Here is a 15,438-nt window from a genome sequence, read left to right on the forward strand (position 1 = left end):
TTATTTTGATGTTAATTCTTATATTTAAAGAAGCTACAACTTTTTTAAAGCAACACAAATTGTTTACCTCAAAGAAATATTCCTCTGCTTTCCTCACATAGTATAGAACATGTATAAAATGTTGATTTGACTTTTAAGTGACATAAAACTAGCTATTATATTTGTATTCATGTGTCAGTGTTGGAAAGTTGCACGTAAAAAATTGTTAATTTATAGCGCCACAAAAAGAATTAGAAAAATTTGCTTTGCTTCAAAACTCGTGTTGAATTGGATTAGGGATGACAGTTGCAGTAGCATCTTTAGCGAAACAAAGTGTCTTGATGAGGTCTGCTGCAGCAAGCTCCAGAAGCTCTCGGCGTCAATGGCTATTTGATTTTTAGTAATTATTTTTTATTTTTGTTGAAGAAATACAAACGCAGCCAGCTGGAAAGGGTGAGTTCGTTAGCTCTCCAGCTGGCAGAACATACTTGTCAAAGAGGACACTCGAGGAAGGCACGTTTCTATTTAGGTATATGTGAAAACGTGTACAAACAGGCTTGGCTTGAACAAATTCAGAAAAGGGCATCGATCCTTGCTGTTGAGGTTCTGTCGTTACAGGAATTTCCAAGCTATCAATTGAATTATACAAGCTGCAGTGCGGATTAATAATGGATTTATGGTCAGCTTTTAGTCTCTAACCAGCGTGCGATTATAACTTTAGCAGTTAAAGTAGCATTTTTAAAGCCAAAAATAAAAAATCCTTTTTAACTGATAGTGTTGAATTGGGGTGGGAAAAAAATTAGGCCTTTAATGTTACTCAAAGCCTCCAAGTCATTTCTCGGGAATGGTGCTCTGATTTCAGCTCTACATTAAAACCCTATCCCCTCCAGACTGTGTTGCTTTTGTCTCTCCCTTGGCCCTGTGGCGATGGATTTAAGCCAGCCTACATCTGTGTACTGGTGCTACATCAGATGTTAAGTAATCACCAGAGAGATGCATGCTTCCTCTTTGCTTTAAATGTTCATGCTTTGGCTGCTGCTGCAGAAACAGCTTAGTCTTTGTGTCATTTTCCTCCCACTATGGGCAGCACTAGTGTTTTACTGGAAGCAGCTGTAACTGTATTTCAGCATGTTGCTTAATGACAGTTAAAAGCGAGCGACTTGTTTGGTTTAACACTAGACGGATTGGATATTCCACAGGACGGCTTAGCGTGTGCAAGAGAACATATAACAGCAGGCGTTTTGCCCTCCAGGCTTAAGTAAAAATGTCATTTCACCAGCTTCGTTTCAAAGGCTTGGCGTATTTCTCCTGGCTATAAGAGTCCCTGACACGCAAGGTGAAATTAAGTTTATGAACTTTACTTGATCACAGCAGAACCGCCCATGAGAGCAGTGACTCATGTGGTAAGACAGATAAAACCAGTATGGATGCATATAGAGAGTTCAGCTGTACAGAAAAGATAACTTTATAGCAGCGCTGCGAGCGATATTCGACAGTTGGGTATCTCTTTATATTTCATTTTCCAATATATAAGGCTTTACACAGATACAGACTTCTGAATGTGCCATGTGTTGGAGTCACGCTTCTGTAGAAAAATTCTTCAACGTAAACTTTTTTAATATATACAATGGAAAGACATTAATCAGTGCATATTCAGCTTGAGAACTGTACAAATTAATGTTGTTAGAACAAAGCTTTAATGGCATTGTCACTTCACTAAAATCTAACAAGTGGCTTCAACTGATGAATTCACTTCCTCAGTGCGTCGATAAGGTTGCTGTAATAGTGCCGTGAAGCAGCACCATATATAATGTCTTGGTATATGGGCTTTAAAGTCAAAATAATATTTTTAGAATGTGATATTTAAGATGTGCTCTCCCATAGTCATTAATTTCCAAGTATGCTGCATTGTGAACAGTTTCTGTTATATAATTTCAACATCAATTAAAAAGTCATAATTACAACCGACACTGAAGTTTGGAAATGCGAGATAGGCTTTACAGTTGTTTTTAATTACATTTTTTTTTTTAATCAGATATTTTCATTATTTACCAAAAATGAGAGATAAATTGTATCAGGAGTTGGTAACACATTCTCCTCAAACCAGTCTTACTGTTATGTAACCAACAGGGGACTTAAATATTTCAAGTGTAACGGTTTTCATTATGTTTATCTAATAGTTGGTTTAACATGGAGTAGTTACTGTCATGTGTGCTTAATTGAAGGATTACTTGCAGTGGTGTTTCAAATTCAGCATGTACAGAACAGCTATATATAACGAGTGGTATTTATTTTTCCTTTGTTTTGGCTTTTTTTTGGTAAATTAGAGCTTGTAAAAACAGCACAAATGTTTGGTATTTTCTCATAATTGAACTGACCAGAATCCAGCTGCAGTATAGTGACAGTAGAAATGCTTCTCACAAGCCAGATTACGTATCTACATGCATCTATTTGCAATCAGATTCTGGCCATGCAGGATGTTTAATGTTAATTTACATGTCGTGCAAAATATAATAAATGCCAGCGTCTGCCTGGCTCTGGAGGCTAACCCTGCTAGCATGCTATTACTTATAAACAACAACTGGTGTGCTGCCAAAATATGCTGGAGCTTGCGCATTGCGGGAGTACGAATACAAAGACGTAAATAGATTGTTCCGACAGGCATTTTTGGATCCTGTCCCGAACCGCGAAAGTCTCCTACAGGGTGTTGTGATTTTATTAATTTATATCAAATATTTGTGTTGTCAGAGGACAAAACCTTACATCTTCATTTTCCTTATACATGTCATCGACTTTCAACTCAAAATGCGGCAGAATTATGTTTTTGTGTGTATAATTAAAAAAAAACACAAGAGACAAGTAGGAGAGAAAGAGAAAAGAAATCTCCATTAAGTAGAATCAAGCTATTGCTTGAACAATATAATGATAAAGTGATGAAACAAAAACAAAATGCAGGTTAATCACAACAGCTGCATTGTGAGTTCAGCTATATTGACATTGCGATGAGCCGCACTGCCAGGGAGTAAAGGTTATATTAACTATATCTAATCCTAAATAAACTTTTAAATACAATTCACGCCGCTTTGTATGTGCTGTATTTAATATGCTGGAACTGCTTGAGCTGTGAACTTGACCGGCAGTGGAATTGTGGAGAAACCCAGCAGTGTGGGTGGAGGAAATTGAATTGTCTCTGTGCACATAAAGAGTGGGTGTCAATCTATTGTACATTTTAGAGATAAACTGCAGAGGGAGGGGAACACATTGAGCCTCGGCTACTTCACTGTGTCATAGACGAGTTGGTGTGAAAGCAGAGCAATCGCTTGTCGTTTTTAATTTAAAACATGTTTGTCAAAGAGCTGGTTTGAGAATTTTTACCGTACGCAGAATGGATGTTTGCTGAAAATTGACTTGCGACCTCCTGTGTGCTCTGCCAGATAAGAAATAAAGGCTGTTAATCTGTGTTCACATTCACAAAAAGCTGTTTTGTGCATATAATAGTAGTAGTACATTGTTGGTGCTTGTATAAATTGTCACATTTCAGTTTAGTGTGATAGTGGACTTTTTATTTTTGTGATTGCAGGGCAGAGCCTAGGCTATGGATTTGTGAATTACGTGGACCCGAAGGACGCAGAAAAAGCTATCAACACCCTAAACGGCTTGAGACTTCAGACCAAAACCATCAAGGTAAGTTATCACTCATAACTCAAAAAAATCTAACCTGTGCCGAGCTGTCGAGGTTGGAGTATAATGAGGTTGGAGCAGTGTGGGGCGGAAAGGGAGCCTATTGTTAATCTGGGCACAGGCAGCTTTGCTTGGGCCTCAAGTAGAGCAGAACTGTTTCTATGGTTGCATGATGTGCTTTAGCACTGCTGCATGCCTTTACAGGGAGGTGGCTGCCATTAGCATTCATCAGGCAATGTAGCACTCAATGTGCTGGTGGAAAAACTCATTTGCTTCATATAGTGCTGAAGGATTTGTGGATGGTGGAGCCAGATTAGTCGATGTGATATTTTTTTTTCCTCACGGTGGCCTTACAAGAAGATAGCCTTGTAGAGGAGTGTTAGAGAAAATGTCTACGGGCGAAAACGATAGAAAATTTGAGTGTGAATAGCACCAAATTTGTAAGCTGTGTGCTAGATTATTTTTGCATTTGATGTCTGAATGTTGTGCAGATACAGCACAGTGTGACAGTGGAAGATGTTAGGAGCTGCATCACTTCTAGCACAGCTTTCTTTTTTCATTTCTGCCTCAGTTCCTACCTCTGAGATTAGAACATGGTAACACAGATTCTCTAGCCGCTGTGTCACAGATGTAAATAAACCTTTAGTAAGGTACAGGAATGTACGGTGCAAATGTAAGCTTCAAATAAAGTGTGAAAGTGGATGTTTTTCCTACCTCAGAATGGGCCTTAGCAATATGGTACAATGAGCTTTTCTTAATCCCACAGTAGGAAAATGTGTACTGTTACAGCAGTGACAGTGATAGTGCAAGTTTTTAAGAAATATTAGTGGAAAATTACAAATAAATCAAACTATACTGCAATTCAGATTGTCCAAATTCCTCTGGTTAAGTTTCCACTGAGGAAAAAAAATGTAGTGACAATGACAATGTTTCGCCATTTTCTCTTTTGTTTTTTTATTGCATTTATGTACCACAACATACCAACAAAACTATCAACAAAAACAAAACCTGTCAGCCTTTGACAGATCAGTGTGGTTTCTCCCGTAAGGTAAAAACGGAAGCACATTTTAGTTTTTGCTTTGAGCAAATTTAACAGCTGTGGAGTTGCTTTGCACTCTGTGTTCATAAGCAACAACTAGCCAATGACTTGCAGAGATGTTTGCAGTAGCAGACTGTGTTTGTGTGTGTCAGCTACAACTCGACTAATCTTAATTCTTACCAGGAACTCCATTAGCTTATTTTCTCCAATACCTCGCCTTTTTTCTCTTATCCGCACATAATGAAGTCCCACAGCTTTGGGATAAACAAGAAGTTTTGCTGAAGTTGGTCCATTTTAAAGTTTATAAGAGCAAGTTTTGCTTCATGCTCTTGCCACACAGAGCAAATGTGTGGGAATATTTCAAAAATCTTTACATGACTGAAACCAATACACTCATGGATAGATAGTAGTTCCATTAACTCACATATGCCGCATTTAAAAAAAATCAGGAAATTAATGTTCAAAAGAATGTGCAAATCATTTTGGTTGAAGAAATAAGGTGCAAAATTATTGGTATTTACAATAAAGGTGCAAAATTGCTGATATTTACCATAAAAAAGTACTCCATAGTGCTAAGAAATTTAAATGTACATTAAAAAAATGCTGTTTTCAAACAGTGGCATAAGAAATTGAAAGAAACTACAAGTGGGATAGGTCACGCTGTGGTCTGCAAAACATGAGATAAATTCAGTTGACTTCTGTAAGTTTCTGTTTGCATTATCTGCTGTAACCGGGTCACAGCATCCTTGTGTTAGCTTGAGCAAATGTACTTGCAAAGGAAATATCAGGCAGTTTTTAAGGTTGTATGCGTCTCTAATTTCTCTACAGGTTTCCTATGCGCGTCCAAGCTCCGCCTCCATCAGAGATGCAAATTTGTACGTCAGCGGCTTGCCAAAAACCATGACTCAGAAAGAACTGGAGCAGCTCTTCTCTCAGTATGGACGCATCATTACCTCACGCATCCTGGTGGACCAGGTGACCGGTGAGTGCAACATGACAGCTTCCTACCTCCTCTCTTTGTTCCTCTTTTTATTCCCTTGTGGCTGCCGAACAAAATGACACAGCCGGGCCTGAGAAATACATTAGAGGAGGCGGTGTGAGGCTCCCAAAAACGCAATTTTCCCACTAGAGGCGTTCATAAATATGCATCGATAGAATATGAAAATGGATGTAAAGTTTCGATGTTTTATAATTTCTTTTTCCTCTCCAATCTCCCTTCTGCTTTCACTTACAGTCTCCTGCTTTTTCCCTTTTTTCTCTTCCCATCCCAAGGGTACACATGCCTATTTCATGGCAAGAAATGAATTGCATTTGCAGCTGTTATATTCTCTGTTTCTCAACTGTTATGTGGAGGCAGAACCCTTATAAAACACTAATAAACAGAATCTTTCACCAAGACATTTCCCAGCGGCTCTGTTCCCATGTGCTGTGGAAATGTAGAATATTTCTACTGGCATGCATTAAGGGAACGGTTGTCTTTTTCTTTCTTTTTCAAACCACTTGTTGAGAATTCCCTTTGTTTTACTTTAGTATTAATGGAACAACCTGTAATCCAACTGCAGGAAACCTAAATCAGAACCCAAAACAGGATCTGCTTTTCCTTACAAACCACACTTGATGCAGCCTTATCCACTGCTCAAGGGCAAAATGCAACATGAGAAATAAAGCAAAAACACTGAATGACCTGCAGATAAAATACTGCACACGTCGGAATGCCTATAAAACGCAAAAGCAACAGGGATTGTGAGAAATTGCGAGAAAACAAATATCAGAACGACAAATGCGCAGCGAAGGAGTTGAGCAACACGGGAGACTGCAATGATGGACCACTTTTCTGACTTGGCAAAGACACTGAAGCTCAAGGCTCATTGGCAGGCAGCAGGAAGAAACAGGACCAAGAGAGAAATGACATGCATGGATGTCCCAAGAGGGCAGTAAGAGGTAAATAAGCTGAAGGAATAATGTTTAACTATGAATAATCTTAAAATATTTGGTGGCTACAGTAGATTAAAAGTGAAGTATTACCCAAAATAGCTAGCTACACTAAAAACTTATGCAAACTTACTAGTTAGCTTATCCTTTTAATCAAAAAAGAATAGTAGAAGTTGATGGGAAGCTGTTAATCTAGCTGTATGTAGAGTTTCATCTTTAACACTTAATATTTTCACCTCTTTCTGCTCTCTTGAGACGTCACAATCTTCGCTCTTCTTTCTCCCTGCTGCCTGCCAATGTCCGGTGATGGGGAAGCTTTGTATAAAACTTTATCACCCTTCAATGTGTTGTTTTTTTTTTTTCCTCTTGCTGCACATTTCTCTGCTCTCAATGTAGACACTGCTGATGTCTGTGCTTGTTTTTTGGCATTTGGTGTGTTTCTGAATCTGTCAACAGTGTTTGGAAACTTTCAAGTGACTGTAAAAGGCTCAATAGCAAAATCTTTTTTGTATAAAGATGTTTTTGGTTTTTTTTTGACAGGTTTAAAATATTTATGGTCAAATAATACTTTTTGGAAACGGTTAGTCAGATTTAATGTTGATTTCTTTCAAAACTTTGCAATATTGCACCAATAAATATCTTAATCGTGTTGTATTGTCACATGCGGTGTCATGTGACAGGGAAAAAATGTACAGACAAATCAGTAAATCTCAGGTTTTTGATCATCTTGTCAGTAAAGATCGGTTAATGGTTTTGCCTTTGCCAATTATTAAAAATGATATTTGGAACTGGTTTACATTAAATGTTTTAGCAGCATTTGATAGCATCACACCTGTCATTTTGGACGAGGCTTCTTCACTAATAAGGTTGAATAGAATAGAATATCCTTCATTAGAAAAGGGGAAATTTGAACTGAATGTGTAGAAGAGAAATAGGATTGATGATTCTATTTGGACAGTCTAATCTTTTATATGGGATTAAGTGAGATTGATCAGTTTGTCTCCTACAGTTCTGTCTGCTGTTCTTCCCTCAATCTTTCAGTTTTATCACTCTGTTGCCCAGTAAGGTCCAGATTATTGTCCAGACTTTGTTTCAGGGTGTTCTACGACTCCCATTTAGCTTAGTTGCTATCCATTAGCATAGCTGTAGCCACTGTAAGAGTAGCTAATTTACTGATTTGTGTTTCTCGCTCAATTTTTGCAGTCTCTGCTTGAGACATTTCTGAGACCACAGTGACTACAGACAGAAAGAAGGCTACATCAGATTTGATGTCGCAGATTTAATATATTAATAATTGGTCAATAAAAGTATAGATAACTGGTAAAATGCTAAATATCGGCCACGATAATCTTCCAGGACGATAATCGGTCTATACCAACTGGTTAGTGAAGTTTACACTGCAGATCATTTGTGAATGTTTAAACTTTTGTCGGAAGAGGCTCAACGTATGACAGGTTAATGTCCTCTCCACAGGCGTTTCCAGAGGGGTCGGTTTCATTCGTTTTGACCGGCGAGTTGAGGCCGAGGAGGCCATCAAGGGCCTGAACTGCCAGAAGCCGCCTGGCGCTACCGAGCCCATTACGGTGAAGTTTGCAAACAACCCGAGCCAGAAGACCAGCCAGGCACTGCTGTCTCAGCTGTATCAGTCTCCCAATCGAAGGTACCCAGGACCCCTCGCACAGCAGGCACAACGCTTCAGGTAAAAGGGGCACACCAAAAAAAAATAACCAAAACAAAGGGAGAATCTGAGCCTTGTTAATACTGCTAGTGAAGTGGATTCTGTTGACCTTCTAAGGTTATTTTGAAATTAGCATTTAAATTGTCTCACAGCAGTATTGTGAAAATATTCTGTTGGAGCTCATCAATACTCTGGACAGAATAATTCATCCTCCATATTCACATTTTAACTTTGCTGTGTTCCTCCTGTTGCAGATGTAGGCCTACGACACAATTGGGTTTGAGCACATTTTGACAAATATGAAAATGAGATGAGTATTTTGATAGTCGTAATAAAATGTGCACATTAAACCTTAAATAAATGTACTTTTCAGTGCACAGATTGACCTCAGTGAAAATGTAATTTATTTATGTAAACAACCTTTTCTGAATGAGCCAAATGTCTCCTTTTGGCAAGTTGTGTTGGGTATTGAAGTTCAGTCAGGAGGTTAATAAGACATAATGGTCTCGGCGTTCACTTGACAACTGACTTTAGTCATGGTATCATAACTCTTACTCATCTCTGTCATCCTGTCAAAATGCATCAACCTCCTGAAAGGTTTACTTAAAATTAATGCACATGTGTTTGTGTTTGTTTTGTTTTCTGTAAAGGTTGGACAATCTGCTGAACATGGCGTATGGAGTCAAAAGGTAAATTGATTGTCTTTTTTGGGTTTCATAATTGATCTTGAGAAAAGTTCAGACCAAATTTTTTATTCTTATGTTTTTATTTTTTGGTATATGGGCACTTGGCTCTCTTGCATAGGTACTTAACACTGCATTAGGTACCACTGACTTAATACGGGGTTACTGATAACGAAAATGCTTTCCTGTGCAAACAAATGCATAATTCAGTGACTGCGAATGAATCAGGCTGTTTGTCTTAACAGCAAGTGATGATGTAAATATTTAACATTTGCAGAAGATGCAGAATGGTTGACTTGTTTATGGTACGAGCAGAAAAGGGGGGTGCAAGAGCATCATGGTCCTTGCTAGAGACTAAATACTCTTTATTTTTAAATTGAATCACATTGAATTGTTTTGTACAAATGAGGGACTTGAATAAATAACCATTAATCTACTAATTGTTTGTTTATAAACGAAAAAAGGCTGTTTATATATGTTATATTGACCATTAAGATATAAGACAAAAGACATGCACCTGGTTCTGCCACAAGGTTCCTCTTACTGCTTATCGCTGTAGTGACAGCTGGCAGTCACTAGGTCTACGGATGACTCAGTTTTGGGAAGCAGAGAGCATTGTGGGAGTTTATTCAGCAATGGGTCCTATGACAAAGTCTTCTATGACGCTTAATGGATTTCGGCTAGCAATCATAATTTAAAGACTTAAAGCTGTAATTTTCTAGTACAGTATCTCTGTAGCCAAGTGACTCTATATATATATATATATATATATATATATATATATATATATATCTCAAAATCTCTTTATGCTGAATGTCATGTCTTATTTAAAAATATGAAATAATATCTTTTGTACTTGATTTGTTTTGATAATTGATAGTGATTGATAATGCTGCCAAATATAAGATTGTTTAAAATTTGCTACCCTAATCACAAAAAAACTGTCAAAGGTGACAAATGAGAAGGAACATGACAAAATGAAACAATTTGTCAGGAACAAAGCAAAATATTAAAGCACAAATATAAACTGAATTATTAATCAATTTTGACAACTTCAAGGAAACATGACAAATTCTCTACTTTGTTGATGCCAAAGGGCTCCACTGTGTTTAAAGTGTTAAAATCCAGCATTTAATGATGCAGGTTAACCTGTATGTAATGTTGAGCAATAGCATAATCGATGTTTTGCGTCTAATAGTCAGATATACAAAAATCACGTTAATGAGATGAGATCAATTCACGAAGATGGGGTTCCTATAGCTGATGAAACCAAGCTGCTTTTGTGATAAATGCTACATGTCTGTGATTAAACGTTGCTTAATCTGCACATAGAATGGACTTTGGTGTATTGATTAATAATGCTGCCAAATATAGTTTAGAAAAAAATCTAGTTTGCTTCTCTAATCAGAGTTGATGCTAACATTTTAAGCTAATCATTATGCTGCTCTTTTACTACTTTAATGATGCTCCATATTTAACCCATTTTAAGTTAGACGGGTAACGTGAATGGCACATGCACTGTTTGCCAGTAATACCTTTAGTTCCTGTATGTAGCTGAATATTTAATACATACATCGTCAAACTCAGCATGTCGTCTGCTTGGCTGCAGATTATGTGATGACATTTTCTGTCTTGAGCTATGTGATGTTTTTGCAAACTTGCCATTGTTTAAACAGAGTCTGTGTATCCGGCCAGGCTTAACCTGCACTTTCCTGCAAGTTAAATGTGAACAGGTGCAGCCAGTTGTGCTTCAAACTTAATTCTCCAAAGTAAAGGAAATGACTATTGAAAAAGCTTAGTGACAGTGATGCAGTGAAGCGCTTTAATGTAGATGTAATGTCACAACATGTCTAGATTAAAGCATTGTCTACGCCGCTTGTCTACATAACAAAGGACAGAATTTTACAATCTTACTTGCTATTGCACAAAATTGCATACTTGTATTTTGAACTCCCATACTTCGTACCTTGATCTATTATGGACAGCGCTGTCCTGTTTTAAACTTTATTGCGTCAGGCGTCTTTCAGAATTCGCCAGGATACCAGTTTGTCTAAGTTGAGTTTTATAAGAATGTCTTCCTCGGCTATGATTGAAGTCCAGTTCCCTGAGAGCTCAAAGAGCCATCAGGAGCAACAATAGACCAGTAATTTCTCCTCTGCCTTGCTTGTCGGCTGACGTCTTCGTTGCCAAATCTCTCTGTGGGTCTTTGATGCTGGGAGCACACCTGTCATAGTGGATGTTCCCTGAGAGGCCAACTGGAGCAGCTAATCTTATGTGACACCTGCTGCAATTATTCATAGGCTTTCCATGCACTTTGAATTTTGTTTCTTTAAAACTGCAAAAAACCACATTTACCCAAAGGCCAGGCCTTTTCTGTGCCTCTTTGCACAAGCTCTGACATTATATTTATTTCAAATTATATCTATAAACTTATATTTTTTTACGCATTTCTTTTTATTTCAATTGAAAAGGCAAGTTATTCTAAAGCATATTTACAATATTCAAGACTTTTCCCCATTTTTTACATCACTTTTTTTTATTGCTTAAGATCAGCAGAACAGGGGAGCTCAATTTTTGAAATAATCTGTATATTACTTAATTAAAAAGAATGAAAAGAAAAGTAGGTGAAGAAACCCAGTTGTATCTGGTTACAGGTGGGTTCATGTGAAATTCTGTCTACTTAATCCAGATCTGATATAATTACTTTTTGCACCTTTCAAAAAAGCCTGCTTTTTCATAATGTAAATCTTGTGTACAGTGTTGATTTATACTTTTAACCATTTTCGTGTTTGTTTCTGCCAGTAATATACAGTCACTTCTTATTATTAGTATTCCAATTTTCCAAGATTATGTCGCAAAAATGTCCCAAAATACATAATGTTGCATTTAAGAGATGTTTATACCAAATATATTACTTACATGTTTGTGAACCTGTTCCCAATAAGTTCTAATAACCTGACAATCGCCACAATTCCCATTATAATTTGCCAGATTTCGATTTTTGTGCTGCTGTATTTGATGAAACTGAAAAAGGAGCTATGACATGGTTGTATTATCTGTAAATGAGACAATAGTGCGTATCTATTAACTTGTTGGCCTTGGAGATGCCTAAGCATGTGACAGTTAAGCTTTTTTGACAAGAGTGCCTTTATAACTTGCTGCCCAGATGAAGAAAAGAATATTTTCTCATCTAATTTCTTATAAAGAAGTTATTTCTTACGCAAGAAATTGCTGCATAAGTGTAGAAGCAGTAGAACCACAGCTCAGGATGAAAGTGTGGATGATCCCTGTAGAGACTTGTCAGATTCTACTGGTCTTGTTGGCAAGATCTCTGGCCTATTAAAAAAAAAAAAAAAAAAAAAAAGTTTAAAAAAGGCCCGTTTTGTGCTCATTTAGTTACTTTTTGTGTTTTTACAGCAGGTTCTCCCCCATGGCCATCGATGGGGTGACCAGCCTGGCCGGCATCAACATCCCTGGACATGCAGGCACTGGCTGGTGTATCTTCGTCTACAATCTGGCTCCGGACGCCGACGAAAGCATCCTCTGGCAGATGTTCGGTCCGTTCGGCGCCGTCACAAACGTCAAGGTTATCCGTGACTTCAACACAAACAAGTGCAAAGGATTTGGTTTTGTCACCATGACCAATTACGACGAGGCAGCCGTGGCCATCGCCAGTTTGAATGGATACCGCCTCGGAGACAGAGTTCTGCAAGTGTCGTTCAAAACCAACAAAACACACAAAGCCTAATACCCGCCGAGATTGTTTCTAGAAAACTCACCAGAAAAATGGAAGCAGAAAATGGAAGCGTATCGACCGTAACTTTCTACATTAGTAAAAAAAAAACAGCTTTGTAAATCAGTGTTGCGAAGAAAAACGATATTTAGCGTCCAATGTGATTTTTTTCTTTTTTTTTTCCTTTCTTTCATTGCTACGCTTTGAATCTTCTTAATATACTTTAAAACAAGAAAAAATACTGCAGGTTTTACTGCCTGTGATGTTGAATTCTCTTGCTGTCTTTACGGATGGACCATTTAAAACGTTACTGTAGGTTTTTGTCATTTTGTTGCACATCTGCTTCGAAAACAGTAAGTCTTGTAAGGTTATGTGTAGTGATTTTCTTTGTACTTTTGTGTCCTGATTTACCATAGGTGCGTTATGCCTTCAGTGGTTAGCAAGTACTTATTTTTGAACTATTTGCGGTTTTTGTTGATTTTGTAAGTTTATTGTAATATCAGTTGGTTATCGGTTGGCTGCATAAAACTTAACGGATTAAAAAAAAAAAGAAAAAGACAAAAAAAATTCTTAAAGCAGTACCTTGCCAAAGAGCTAAGAACCTCTTTGATGTGGGTTTAAAAAGCATCTATTTTTATAAAAAGAAAATTTGGAGAAACTTTTTACTGGACCTGGAACAAAATATTTTGACTTGGATACTTTGAGAAATATCTTCATATGACACCTTGTGAGCTTTTGAACTTTACAAGAAAGTTTGCAGTGGTTGAAATTTCTGGAGAGATTTATGATGTTAAAAGATACCTTTTGAGATCTTTGTATTATCTTTAGATTATAGAATCAGTGGCAGTGCTGGTTTCATTTGTAAAATCTGTGGATCCCCCCGCCGTCATCCCGGTTGTTTCCGACTTGATTTGGAAAACAGGCGAAAACTACAAAAAGGTTCATTTGCAAAAAATGCATGCAAAAATTATAACGTGGAGCTATCTTAAAAGGTAAACGGGGGGGGGGGGGGGGGGGGTGTTTAAAAATCTATTCTTCCTCTTAAGATTCCCTTCAGATGGAGCTCATGGTGTTTTGTGGTTGTACCTACAATATATCATTAGACAGATTTTGTCTTAATATCAGCCAATAAGGGTTTTTACATACTTGGATAGATTGAGGACAAGCCAATGAAGGCAGCAGTTTGAATGGAAAAAATAAAAAAGAACAGAACAGATTCCTCCTGAGCTTTGAGCTATGTAAATAAGTCCTTCCTTATGTTGAGTATTTGGAAGACTTCTTTTGGTTCTCGTTTGGACTTCATTGGAAAGTGTGATAATTATATATATCGTTTTCTTTTCACGGAGTATGTGAGGTACCTTTTTTTGGAATATTTACCCTTTTCTGTTTCAGTTTGCCTTTAGTTTAAACTACTTGATTTGTTGTCCTATGGACTAGCATTACAGTGCATCAAATTAGTTGGTTGTTTGGTCTGTAGATAGTCTTGCTTCGTTAAAAAAAAAAAAAAAAAAAAGGTATTAAGAAACTATAGACATTTGTTTTGTTTTTTATATATAAACATTATAGATATATATTTATGTGGTAAAGAATGGATATAAACCACAGTTTTGAACTATTTGATTACTTTTTTTCATACTCATATATATACATAATGCATATAACCTGTCTTTAAAATCGTAAAAAAGGTGTATATTGCTTTATTCACTTTGGGGGAAGGACAGCGAAGCAGTTCCATTCGATTGGTTGCGAAAGGCTTGTTAAAACATCTTTAACTCGTCTAGAAACAAACGAAGGCCGATCGAGCCTTAGATTCACTGAATCCTGCACCTGCATCCTGCTTGGTATTTCAACCGATTACTAGTCATGCCTCCCCTTAAATGAGCAGTGTGCTATGCATTATATAATTATCTTTGCGACTGCTTTTTCTCGTTTTATCTATTCCTTCTTTGTGTTTACTTGTACGAGTTAAAACTTTAAGTCTAGATGAGTTGTGATACTTGCTGCTGTGGGGTCGAGACGACATTTTTTATGCCTGACCCATCATCGTCAAAAACAACTTATTTTCTTTCTTGTAAAACCTCATGATAATTTGGTCTTGGCAAAGTTGTGCTAACGGTCCGGCATGAAGAAATGTTCTCTCCCAACCTCACTTATCTCAGTTCTTAATATGAGAATGATTATTTATTTGAAGTTGTATAGTCTGACTTGGTTCACAGCATTTTTGGAATAGAATATCTTTTTGTTGAGTATTTAAAAAGGATGTACATGTTCTTTACTTTGTGTTTGGATACTTTGGATTTTTTCCATGTTCAGTACATCAATAAATAAGTTGAAGGGCAATGCAGCTTTGTGAATGGATCCCATCATTCTTATTTCTATAGGAAACGAAACAAATGTTACATGTAAAAATTCTGCACAAATAGCCTGCGTTTAAAAACGAACTGTAAATTATGATTTTTCCACTTGGGTTTTTATGTAATACTTGAAATTAGTGAGGGTTTTTGGTGCTGGAGGGCATATTTTTGATTTCAAATTACCATAAACAGAGTGCTTTTAATCTACCCATTTATATCAACAAGAAGGCAAATAAAAGGTTTCCAAAAATGTTTAACTACAAACCTGATTTAAGAAATTGTTTTAATGGGAAGATGTTTTTGTTTTTAGCTGAATTACCAACAGTTTCACGTGAACATGTGTTGCTGTCTGAGCAGAA

The 15,438-nt window shown here is 37.1% G+C and overlaps 1 protein-coding gene across 6 annotated transcripts in view; it reads left to right on the forward strand.

Annotated features, from left to right (window-relative positions):
• The window catches only part of elavl2 (ELAV like neuron-specific RNA binding protein 2), a 34,032-nt gene extending 18,967 nt beyond the window's left edge, over nucleotides 1-15,065 (forward strand). For 5 of the 6 annotated variants that reach the window (XM_023265873.3, XM_023265871.3, XM_035946251.2 and 2 more), the window contains 5 exons: nucleotides 3,560-3,663; nucleotides 5,528-5,681; nucleotides 8,105-8,330; nucleotides 8,960-8,998; nucleotides 12,410-15,065. In XM_023265873.3, the coding sequence (XP_023121641.1) occupies nucleotides 3,560-3,663; nucleotides 5,528-5,681; nucleotides 8,105-8,330; nucleotides 8,960-8,998; nucleotides 12,410-12,740 (854 nt within the window). In that variant the 3' untranslated portion in view covers nucleotides 12,741-15,065. The remainder of the gene's footprint in view (nucleotides 1-3,559; nucleotides 3,664-5,527; nucleotides 5,682-8,104; nucleotides 8,331-8,959; nucleotides 8,999-12,409) is intronic. The other variant, XM_035946250.2, reaches the window with a different exon arrangement.
• Nucleotides 15,066-15,438: the final 373 nt, after the last annotated feature.

This window comes from Amphiprion ocellaris, chromosome 23 (assembly GCF_022539595.1).
Source record: "Amphiprion ocellaris isolate individual 3 ecotype Okinawa chromosome 23, ASM2253959v1, whole genome shotgun sequence".
NCBI lineage: Eukaryota > Metazoa > Chordata > Actinopteri > Pomacentridae > Amphiprion > Amphiprion ocellaris.